This window comes from Scyliorhinus canicula, chromosome 9 (assembly GCF_902713615.1).
Source record: "Scyliorhinus canicula chromosome 9, sScyCan1.1, whole genome shotgun sequence".
NCBI lineage: Eukaryota > Metazoa > Chordata > Chondrichthyes > Carcharhiniformes > Scyliorhinidae > Scyliorhinus > Scyliorhinus canicula.
Genome location: NC_052154.1, coordinates 101,752,500 through 101,763,992, shown reverse-complemented (window position 1 = coordinate 101,763,992; position 11,493 = coordinate 101,752,500). Strand labels below are relative to the sequence as shown.

The 11,493-nt window shown below is 45.5% G+C and overlaps 1 protein-coding gene across 1 annotated transcript in view; it reads left to right on the top strand.

Annotated features, from left to right (window-relative positions):
• The first annotated feature begins 3,861 nt into the window (after nucleotides 1-3,861).
• LOC119970925 (mucin-6-like) overlaps nucleotides 3,862-11,493 on the top strand; it is a 238,661-nt gene continuing 231,029 nt past the window's right edge. Inside the window, exons 1-4 of the mRNA XM_038806035.1 lie at nucleotides 3,862-3,865; nucleotides 3,955-4,064; nucleotides 4,459-4,666; nucleotides 6,448-6,570. Of these exons, the coding sequence (XP_038661963.1) occupies nucleotides 3,862-3,865; nucleotides 3,955-4,064; nucleotides 4,459-4,666; nucleotides 6,448-6,570 (445 nt within the window). The remainder of the gene's footprint in view (nucleotides 3,866-3,954; nucleotides 4,065-4,458; nucleotides 4,667-6,447; nucleotides 6,571-11,493) is intronic.

Below are 11,493 nucleotides of genomic sequence, written 5' to 3'. Positions count from 1 at the left end.
TAAAGGTTGAACTTGGAGATGAATATAGGAATAAAACATGTGGCCTTTGTGGGGATTTTAATGGACATCCTCAGCTAAATGAGTTTAAGCTAAAAGGTAAGTGCATATTTTAACTTGTCATCGGCACTAAGTTAACATGATATTTTATTTCACTGAAATGAAATAAATCTGAGTAGTTATTGATTCAACTTTAAACTGTTTATACTGCTTTAGCATCCCCATATCATTTATATTCTGTATCTCATGCCGGTTTCTGCATTTAAAAGAACTGTGCACTTGTATCTGTTGAGCAATACATTTTTAAAAGGTAACATCTTGAATTAAATAGAACTTGCAAATTCTGTGTAATTAAAACAAGCCTGTGACAGAATTTCAAGTGATGCTCAATAACGATATAAACCAATTATCATAGAATTTACAGTGCAGAAGGAGGCCATTCGGCCCATCGAGTCTGCACCGGCTCTTGGAAAGAGCACCCTACCCAGGGTCAACACCTCTCCCCGACCCCCATAACCCAGTAACCCCACCCAGCACTAAAGGCAATTTTGGACACTAAGGGCAATTTATCATGGCCAATCCACCTAACCTGCACATCTTTGTGACTGTGAGAGGAAACCGGAGCACCCGGAGGAAACCCATGCACACATGGGGAGAACGTGCAGACTCCACACAGGCAGTGACCCAAGCCGGAATCGAACCTGCGACCCTGGAGCTGTGAAGCAATTGTGCTATCTTCCCAGAGCAGATGACAAAGTGATTAAAAAGTAAAATGGGATTCTGTCCCAGGAAAGAGCACAAAAACAAGGATGTTTTGTTGAACCTTTATAAATGCAGTTTCAACTGGAGTATTCTGACCAATACATGGCTCTGCATGTTATCTCGAATGCCAAAACGTTGGGGAAATAGTTCCAAATAATTGTTCCAGAGATGACCTAATGTGGATAAATTAGAAAGGCTGGGGTTGTTATGAGAAAAGAGAAAGTTCAAAGGATGTTTTCTAGATGTGTTTAAATAATTAGTGTCAGACAGATTAGAGAGTAGAAACAGAGGAGAGGGCGAGCCTGAAATCAATGTGGAGTCCGGCGATAGAAATACATCACATCAAGCAATACAGAGTTTGGAGATAGACAGGAGAGGGCTGAAAATGCAGCAAATAGTTTGGAGGGAGAAAGAGAGCCCAAAAAGCAGCGTATGGTTTGGAGAGGAATCGAGAGAATGAGAGAGTTCATAAAGTAGCATGTAGTTTGGAGAAAGAAAGCCCAAAAAGCACCATGTTGTTTGAAGAGAGAGATCCCAAAATACAGTGCATAGTTTGGAGGGGGAGAAAGCCTAAAAAGCAATTTGCTTTGGTTTGGAGAAAGAAAGAGAGCCCATAAACCAGCATGTAGTTTAGCGAGGAAGAGAGCACAAAAGGTAGCATGTAGTTGGAGAGGTAGCCCCAAAAATCAGTATGTCGTTGGGAGGTAGACCATATTGTTTGAAAAGAGAGAGCCGAAACAGCAGCATATAGTTTGGAGAAAGGGAGAAAGCCCATAATGCAACATGTAGTTTGGAGAGAGAGGCCAGAACATAGCGTGTAGTTTAAAGAGAGAGAGCCACAAAAGAGAGAGCCCCAGAAGCAGTATGTTGTTTGGAGAGAGTGAGAAAGAGCTCAAAAAGTATTGTGTATTTGGAGAAGGAGAGAGAGAGAGAGCTCAAAAAGTAGTGTGTATTTGGAGAAGGAGAGAGAGAGAGAGAGCTCAAAAAGTAGTGTGTATTTGGAGGAGCGAGAGAACCCAATAAGCAGTGTATAATTTGGAAATTGAGAGAGAGAGCCCACAAAGCAGCATGAAGTTTGGAGACAGTGCCAAAAGCTACGTTTAGTTTGGAGGATGAGACGTTGAGAGAACCCAAAAAACAGCATGTAGTCTGGAGAGCGAGCTCAAAAGGTAGCTTGTAGTTTGGAGATAGAGTGAGAGCTCTAAAAACAATATGCAGTTTGGTGAGAGAGAGAGAGAGGTAGAGAGTGAGGGGCCGGAGAGTAGTGTGTAGTTTGGGGAGAGAGAACCCAAAACGCAGTTTGTTGTTTGGAGAGAGAGAACGAGAGAGGCCAAAGAGCAGCGTGTTGTTTGGAGAGAGAAACCCAAAGGGGATTGGTGCTAGAGCCTCAATTATTTACAATCTACGTAAACAATTTAGATGAAGGGACCAGATGTATGGTAGGAACGCAGGTTGTCAAGAGGGGTTAGTGAGTCTGCAAAGGGACATTGACAGGTTAAGTGAATGGGCAAACATTTCGCAGATGGAGTATAATGTGAGAAAATAGGGGACGGGATTCTCTCAGCCCAGGGCTGGGCCGGAGAATCCCCATAATTCGGGGCCCACCGATCGCCGGTCCTGCCTTTTAGGCTGGGGGCCTCCTTTCTTTCACGCCGGCCCCTGTAGCCCTATGTCATGTTGCGTTGGGGTCGGTGCGGAGAAGGGAGCTACTGTGCATACACGCGTTGGCGCCAGTGCCACTGCGCATGCGCGGACCCCGCGCCGCCCAGTTGATGCCAAGATCAGCACCTGTAGGGGCCAGAATTGCTGATCTTGAGGCCACGTTGACATCATCGAGAAATGCAACAGCATTTCCGACGGCGTCAACACTTAGCCTCAGGACCAGAGAATCCCACCTAGGAACTTTTATAGAAAAGCAGTATAATTAATTAAGTAGAAAGAGATTGCATAACCTGGGGAAAGGATTGATCTGGATGTCTTTGTACGTGAATCACAAAAGGTTAGTCTATTGGTTCAGCAAGTGATTTGGAAGGCAAATGAAAAGTTAAAATTTATTGCGAGGGGAATGGAATATAAAAACAGGGACGCTTTACTGCAGCTGTACAAGGGGTGAGACTGCTGTTTTGGTCTCCTGATTTGAAAAAAGGTATAATGGCATTAGAAGCAATTCAAAGAAGGCTTACTCAACTAATTCCTGGGATGAGGGCTTATCTTATGAAGAAAGGTTGAACAAGTTGGGCCGATTTTCATTAGAGTTTAGAAGAATGAAAAGTGATCTCATTTAAACATATCTGATCCCGAGCAAGCTGTCGAGACTGAGTCTGAATGTAGAAACCTGGGGCGGGATTCTCCCCTACCCGGCGTGACGGGGGGTCCCGGCATAGAGGAGTGGCGCCAACCACTCCGGGGTCGGGCCTCCCCAAAGGTGGGGAATTCTCCGCACCTTTGGGGGCTAGCCCCGCGCCGGAGCGGTTGGCACCAGAAGACTGCCGCAAAAAACCGGCGCTAGCGGCAGCGGGGCTGGCCGAAAGGCTTTCGCCGGTCGGCGCATGCGCCGGCGGTGACGTCAGCGGCAGCTGCCACTGACGTCACCACCGGCGCATGCGCGATGTGGGTTTCTTCCATGGCGGCCGCGGAGGAGAAAGAGTGCACCCAGGGCACTGGCCCGGAGTCTGAGCGGGGAGCCCCGACCGTGGGCCTGGCCACCGTGGGGGCATCCCCCGGGGTCCGATCACCCCGCGCCCCCCCCAAGACCCCAGGGGCCCGGTCGCGCCGCCGATCCCGCCGCCACCAGAGGTGGTTCAAACCTCGGCGACGGGAGAGGCCTCCCAGCGGCGGGATATCGGCCCATCGCGGGCCGGAGAATCGCCGCAGGGGCCTCGCCGATCGGAGTGGCGTGATTCCCGGAGAATCTCTGCCACGGCGGGAGCGGGAGTTTCGGCGGCCCCAGGCGATTCTCCGACCCTGCTGGGGGTCGGAGAATTTCGACCCAGGTGTGCAACCAAGGAGGCTTGAAGATACAGGATTGGTATAAAGAATGAATTCACTTATTTACTGTGGAATAACTAAATCTGATGCTCTGTTGTGATTTGGATACTTTAAATGTGTAATAACCATCATTTGTAGGATTTATACCAGTCTTTCAGTTATCACCATCAGATATTTTTGCATAATATATATGTAACCTTTGTTTAGGCAAGGTAATTTCACCTCTCAAGTTCACCAGTAAATATCAAGTAGACGATCCTTCAGAAACATGTCATCCTTTGAACGCTGCAAGATCAGAGGAAAATTATCAAGACTATGTAAGTATATTATGTAAACTAGAACTTGAATTGACCTTTTACACATACAGCTCTTCTGTGCACTAAGTGAATAGACTCTAAAACAAGGTGTGATATTGGAAATGCACCTTTTCCACCGTTAATATATTAGTTATCTATCAAGAGAATCACAATGAATCACTGCATAGTGCAATTGGGGTGGCGATCTGATATAACAGGTCTTTCCCCCTTTTCTTCCTCCTTGTGTTTGGGTAACATTGATTCCCTGAATAAAGCAAAATCTGCCTACATAGGTGTTACCTATTCACTGACATGAATATTTTCTTAAATCAGTTTTGTTTCATCGTTTTGTTTGGTAAAAATTTCCATCTTTTGTATTTTCATCATCATGAAACTAACCTGTTGAATTTCCTAGGTGCCCGATTGCTCCTGTATGTTGAATAAAGTGGCGCCTCTCTGTAAATTACCAAAGACAAATTATGTTTCGGAATGTCAACGAGATTTGTACAAATGCACAACCAAAGGTGACACTCAATGCAGTTGTCAGACTCTATCTGAATATTCCCGACAATGTTCGAGGTTACTGGAGCCAGTCACCAATTGGAGAAATATTTCCTTCTGTCGTAAGTAGGATGACCCATCTTATTGCCTGAACGTTTTGGCCATGTCATTGTGATATATTTTGTCACCTGTTTTAATTTCATTGTAATTTGATTGTATATGTAGGAATTTGCTGTTCCATGTTCATTCATCCCTAGTTCTCTGCTACCTGTATTGCAGCTTGCACCATCACATTAACTCATCATTCCCGTGCTTGCTGACAGTCAGCATTTGTTGCCCATCCCAATTACCTTGAGAAGGTGGTGGTGAGTTGCCCTCTTGAACTTCCTGCTCATGTGATGTAGGTACCATCACAGTGCTTTTAAGGTGGGAGTTCTCAAATTTTTACTCCACAACACTGAGCGAAACAAGAAGTGACAGTGAAAATCCGACTTTGAAGAAATCAAATTATACCAATTTCACTCACGCTTAAATGTAATGAAAAGGACCCAGTTGAATAATGGATTTATATAACCAGTGGGATAAGGAGCTAGTTATAATGTATGTATACAGAATGGTGCATGGTGTTGGCACCTCACGTGAAAGAAAACCAGCAATATATACCATCTACAAGATGCTCTGCAGAAAGTTAATCAAAGCTTCTTCAGCAGAATCTTCTAAACCCACAATAGTTATCACCTAAAAGGACAAGGGCAGCAGATGCAAGGAACCACTGCGACCCTGCAAGTTCCCCACCAAGTCCAAATCCTGAATCTTCTTCCCTAACAGCACTGTGGGTACACCTACACCTGATGAACTGTAGCAGTTCAAGAAGGCCACTCAGCACCAGCTTCCCGACAGCAATTAGGCAACAAATACGGGTTTTCCTCACAATTCCCACATCAATAGGTGGCACATCGGCAATGCCCCATCAAAGGGTGGCATGGTGGCACAGTGGGTATCACTGCTGCCTTACAGCACCAGGGACCCTGGTTTAATTCCAACCTCGGGTGACTGTCTGTGTGTAGTTTGCGCATTCTCCCCGTGTCTGGGTGGGTTTCCTCTGGGTGCTCTGGTTTTCTCCCATAGTCAAAAGATGTGCTGGTTAGGTGGATTAGCCATGCTAAAGTGCCCCTTAGTGTCCAAAGGTTGGGTGTGGTTACAGGAATGGTTCAGCCAGGATGATCCGCTGAACATCCATTGTCATTTGGGACAACCTTCTTTGACCAGATATTAGCCCATCATAGCGTCTGATGACCTATTTGTCCATCAATGGGAGGCTAGTTGCATATGAATGGCATAACTCTATTCTTTAGTCTGGAAGGGAGTGGGCAGAAAGCTCTTTCTTTTATATAGAAGGGGTGGGCAATCAGCCAAAATAAGGGATTCAAGTCTGGCCATCTCAAGGGAGAAGCCTTGTTTGAAGGGGTGGGGGAGCTTAGAGAGAGAGAGAGAGAACATTATCACTCCTGAAACAAATCATTCCTTCTGCATTGCATCAAAACTTTAAAAAGTTATGGCATCTGGTCCAGCCTCTTAACCACCGTTAATAGCTGACCAGGCATCTGTAACAGGATGTACACGTGGGAATCGACCAGGGAAGTCAGCGTAGGTGGGAGACCATATTGAACTTAATAGGGAAGAGGGAGAGTTGGGAGTTATTGTACCAATGTGCAGAGAGTGAATAGAAAATGAAATACTGAGGATATAGGTAGGAAAACAGCTTTGTAAAGTTGGAGGAGACAAATAAAATGATCAGAGGCTGCCTTGTCAATAATTGAAATTGCTTAGTGAAAAGCTGCAATGATTCTATGATTCTATGAATACATTTAACAAATCATAACTGAATATTGATCTATTTCAGCCCCCATACCATGTCCAGGAAACCAGGTATATCAGGAATGTGGCTCTCCTTGCTTATCTACTTGTTCAAATCCACAGACCACCTGTGATAGCTATGGCACATACGGTTGCTTCTGCCCAGCAGGTAACTACATTGAAGATAATAACAATAAAGATTCCTGCAATATGTTGTCATCTCAAAATAAAGAAAGATCTGTTTACTCAATTGCAAACATTACATTATCAGACAAATTTGATTCCAATAATAGATTTTTATTCTGATCATTGAGCCTGTGATAGAGAATGAGTATTCAGTTCATCCTTTGTGCTTAATGCCATTGAGTGGCCTCAAGATAGAGAAGTGATTTTGTATTCATAAACTTTTCTCCGTTTTGGGGTAATTATATTGTCTAATATTATTGTCCAATTGCAATCCAATGCCATTGATAATTGGTGCCACAACAGCCCTACCACACTTGACTTGCGAATGCACCTCAAATATTAACCTTATCTAGTCAAAGAAGTGACCGTGTCACCCTTGAGTTCTGGCACTCAACTAGCTTCAAAAATGGTCTTTCAAGCTGTTTACATCAATTGGCCTATTGTTTCCAGGAGAACAGTTCTAACATAGATACAATTGCTTGGCTGCACAGAACTTGAATACTGCTGAAAAGATAGAGCTATGTTATTGAATTTTAGTGACTTCCATTCATCAGGACAAATGTAAGAATGCCAAATTTCAAAAAATCACAGCTGATTATAACGCAGGAGAAAAGGGTGCTTGGCAAGTTTCCCTGGAGGTTAAGGAAGCTGTTTTATGCTGCAACTATGCAGTGGCTACGCAAGTGGTATTTTCCACTAACAAGGGGCGGAAGTTTACGATCCCGCGCCGGGTCGGAGAATTGGCGGGGGGTAGGGTGCAAATCCCGCTGAACGTGAACATCCCGGAGATTCTCCGCGCTCAACGCGCCAAGTGCCCGCCGAGTCCCGCCTGCGTCGTACGCGGGTGGTCCTACCCAGTGTGGCCTCGGCGTTCTGGCTGCATGGACCGTCCTGGTGGGGGGGGAGGTTGGGATTTGACTCTGGAGGGGACTCCACGGTTGCCAGGCCCACGATTGGGGGCTACAGATCACGGGGTGGGCTAATTCCGAGAGGAGGCCTGTGTTCCTCCGTGGCGCACAGTTAGTGAGACACGACCTCCCCTTCACAAAACCATGCTGTCTCTCGCTAATACATTCACTTGCTTCCAAATGGGAGTAGATCCTGTCTCAAAGAATTCTCTCCAGTAATTTCCTACCACTGACATAAGGCTCACTGGCCTGTAGTTCCCTGGATGATCCTTGCTTAAACAAAGGAACAACAGTAGCTATTCTCCAGTTCTCCGGGACATCACCTGAAGACAGTGAGGATCCAAAGATTTCTGTCAAGGCCTCAGCAATTTCCTCTCTTGCCTCCTTCAGCTTTCTGGGGAAGATCCCATCAGGCCCTGGGGACTTATCCACCTTAATATTTTTCAAGACGCCCAACACCCCGTCTTTTTGGATCTCAATGTGACCCAGGCTATCAACACACCCTTCTCCAGACTCAACATCCACCAATTGCGTCTCTTTGGTGAATACTGATGCAAAGTATTCATTTAGTACCTCGCACCTTTCCCTGGCTACCCTCTTGCTTTTTATGTACGTGTAAAAAGCCTTGGGATTTTCCTTAACCCAATTTGCCAGTGACTTTTCATGATCCCTTTCAGCCCTCCTGACTCCTTGCTTAAGTTCCTTCCTACTTTCCTTATATTCCACACATGCTTCATCTGTTCCCAGCCTTCTGGCCCTGACAAATGCCTCCTTTTTCTTTTGATGAGGCCTACAATATCTCTCGTTATCCAAGGTTCCCGAAATTTGCCATATTTATCCCTCTTCTTCACAGGAACATGCCGGTCCTGAATTCCTTTCAACTGACATTTGAAAGCCACATGTCAGATGTTGATTTACCCTCAAACATCCGCCCCAATCTAGGTTCTTCAGTTACCTCCTAATTTTGTTGTAATTAGCCTTCCCCCAATTTAAAAAAAATAAATTTAGAGTACCCAATTTTTTTTCCAACGAAGGGGCAATTTAGCGTGGCAGATCCACCTACCCTGCACATCTTTGGGTTGTGGGGGTGAAACCCACGCAGACACGGGGAGAATGTGCAAACTCCTCACGGACAGTGACCCAGGGCCGGGATTCGAACCCGGGTCCTCAGCGCCGTAGGCAGCAATGCTAACCACTGTGCCACCGTGGTGCTGCCCTCAGCCTTCCCCCAATTTAGTACATTCACCCAAGGACCACTCTTATCTTTGTCCACCAGCACTTTGAAACTTACTGAATTGTGGTCACTGTTCCTGAAATGCTCCCCTACTGAAACTTCTACCACCTGGCCGGGCTCATTCCCCAATACCAGGTCCAGTACAGCCCTTCCCTAGTTGGACTATTTACATATTGTTTTAAGAAGCCCTCTTGGATGTTCCTTAGAAACTCTGCCACATCCAAGCTCCTAGCACTAAGTGAGTCCCAGTCAATATTGGGGAAGATGGCTGTCTCGCTCTAATACGCAGATTTGCCAAAAGGTGATCCCACCCACAATAGGCAGGATTTACATCGCAGCGTCTCGTGAGATTGCATTGGATCGCGCGAGGCATTGTGAGTGAGGTAGGTCCTAGGAACGAGGTCTCCCAGCTTTTACCAGCCACACTGTGCTGTGTCGAGCTACTTTTCAGGCGCTGCATGGCCATTGGATCACACCCACTGAATGCATAGGTGGTCATCTTCCAAAATTCCAAAATAGACTCTGAAACAGTTCCTGTAAATTGGAGGGTAGCTAAATTATAGAATCCATCATCAATAGATAGCAGAGTGCTTAGAAAACAGTGGCCAGATTGGACAGAGTCAGCATGGATTTATGAAAGGGAAATCATAGTTGACAAACCGACTGGAATTCTTCGAGGATGTAACTAGTAGAGTTGATGATGCAGAGCCAGTGGATGTGGTATATTTGGACCTTGAGAAGGCTTCTGACAAAATCCCACATAAGAGATTAGTGTATAAAATAAAATTAAAGCACATGGGATTAGAGGTTAGTGTATTGAGATGGATAGAAAACTGGTTGGAAGACAGAAAACAAAGAGTAGGAATTAATGGGTCTTTTTAAAATTGGCAGTGGGTACCGAAGGGATCGGTTCTGGGACCCCTGACAATATATATTAATGGTTTAGATAAGGGAACAAAATGTAATATTTCCAAATTTCCAGATAACACCAGATTGGGTGGGAGGGTGAGCTGTGAGGAGGATGCAAATATCCTTCTGTGTGATTTGGGCAAGTTGAGGGAGTGGATAAATGAGTGGCAGGTTCAGTATAATTTGGATAAATGTGAGGTTATCCACTTTGGTAGCAAAATGAGAAGGCAGACTATTATCTAAATGTCCATAAATTATGAGAGGGGAATGTGCAATGAGACCTGGGTATCCTCAAAGATACAAGACGATGCTTTGAATGTGAGCATTTGCAGTAATTAAGTCTTTACAGTTCCAGAGAGACAGTTGGTCAGATTTCGCTAGCCCAGGCCAGATGGTGATTGGACCCCCACCATCTGGCCTGGGCTTGTGAAATCCTACTAACTGTCCTGGCTTGAGACAATTCACACCTCTTTAACCTGGGATTACCCCTCTCTCTTGATCTGTAAAGACTTAATTACCTGCAAATGCTCGCATTCAAAGTATCGTCTTGCATCTTTGACTTTGTCTATATATATGTTTCTGGAACCTACCCCTTCATTCACCTGAGGAAGGAGCAGTGCTCCAAAAACTAGTGATTCGAAACAAACCTGTTGGACTTTAACCTGGTGTTGTAAGACTTCTTACTGTGCTCACCCCAGTCCAACGCCATCACCTCCACATCATAATAATGAAGTGCAAGTGTTCTTATCTGCAGCCCTTAACCCTTTAAACAGTAAGTCAGTATGTAAGAAATAAAGTTTTCTCATAATAAAATGAAAGTGATCTCATCTGTACCCGCAAATACTTTAAAAAGTCTGTCAGCATGCAACGTTTAAAGGTCTGTGAGATGAAGGTGAAAGTTATTCCTTTAATGTGATGGAAAACTTTGAAGTGGTTTTCTCACAGTCAATTTTGTTGACTTTTGAAGTATTGAAGGCAGTATGTATGACTAGGTTGCTGAATATTTGAACTGGATTGTTTACATTGAAATTCACAGTCCATTGCCTGCCAAACGCATTGTGGTTGATTGCTCACTGGAACGTCAAACAATAGAACCAATTGTATATTGTTACAGCTCTGCAGGGATCCATTAAGCCAGGGTAGCCACTGTTTCTCTCACCAAAATTGTTTTGTGAATCTAGCTCTTCACTGGCTGTACAGGTCCAAAGAAGGCACAAACATAGCTCACAGCTGTTCTCCTTCCAGGAATGGACACCTGGAGCTTCAAAGTGTTACAGATGTAATTTTTTTCAATACCTCTCTAGCAGGGTCTATGAGGGTGGTCACTTTAGTCAGGGGGTGCCTGTGGGATGTCCCTTTGGTTAGAGAGATCTCTGTGGGTTGGTGTGTTTAGTCAGGCTGTCCCTGTGGGGGTCCTTTAGTTAAGAGATCTCCATGGGGGTCCCTCTAGTTAGAGGGTCTCTTCAGTTAGGGAGTCCCAGGGATTCTCCTTATTAGGGGGTGGGGGGAGGGGGGATCCCTATTATGGGGTCCCTGAGGGTCTCCCTATTAAGGGGTCCCTGGGTGGGGGGGTCTTCCTACTTGGGGAGACCTCGGGAGGGGTGGTCCGATCCCCTCCGTAATTGAGGTGGGGGGTGATGTGCGGGGTTAATTTGCTGGGGACAAGGGGTGGGCAGGGTGACCGGCCACGAGGCTTCACTGTCAGGCCGCCCTCTCAAAATGACTGCCCAATAGCGTGATACCCTCTGGAATCACTCGTATTCTTATCCATGCTGAATTGCTTCCCGATTTGTGCTGCCAGTGGGAATTCTCCTCTGGCGGGAGAACACAGGGCTGGATTCTCCGCTCTGGAGGA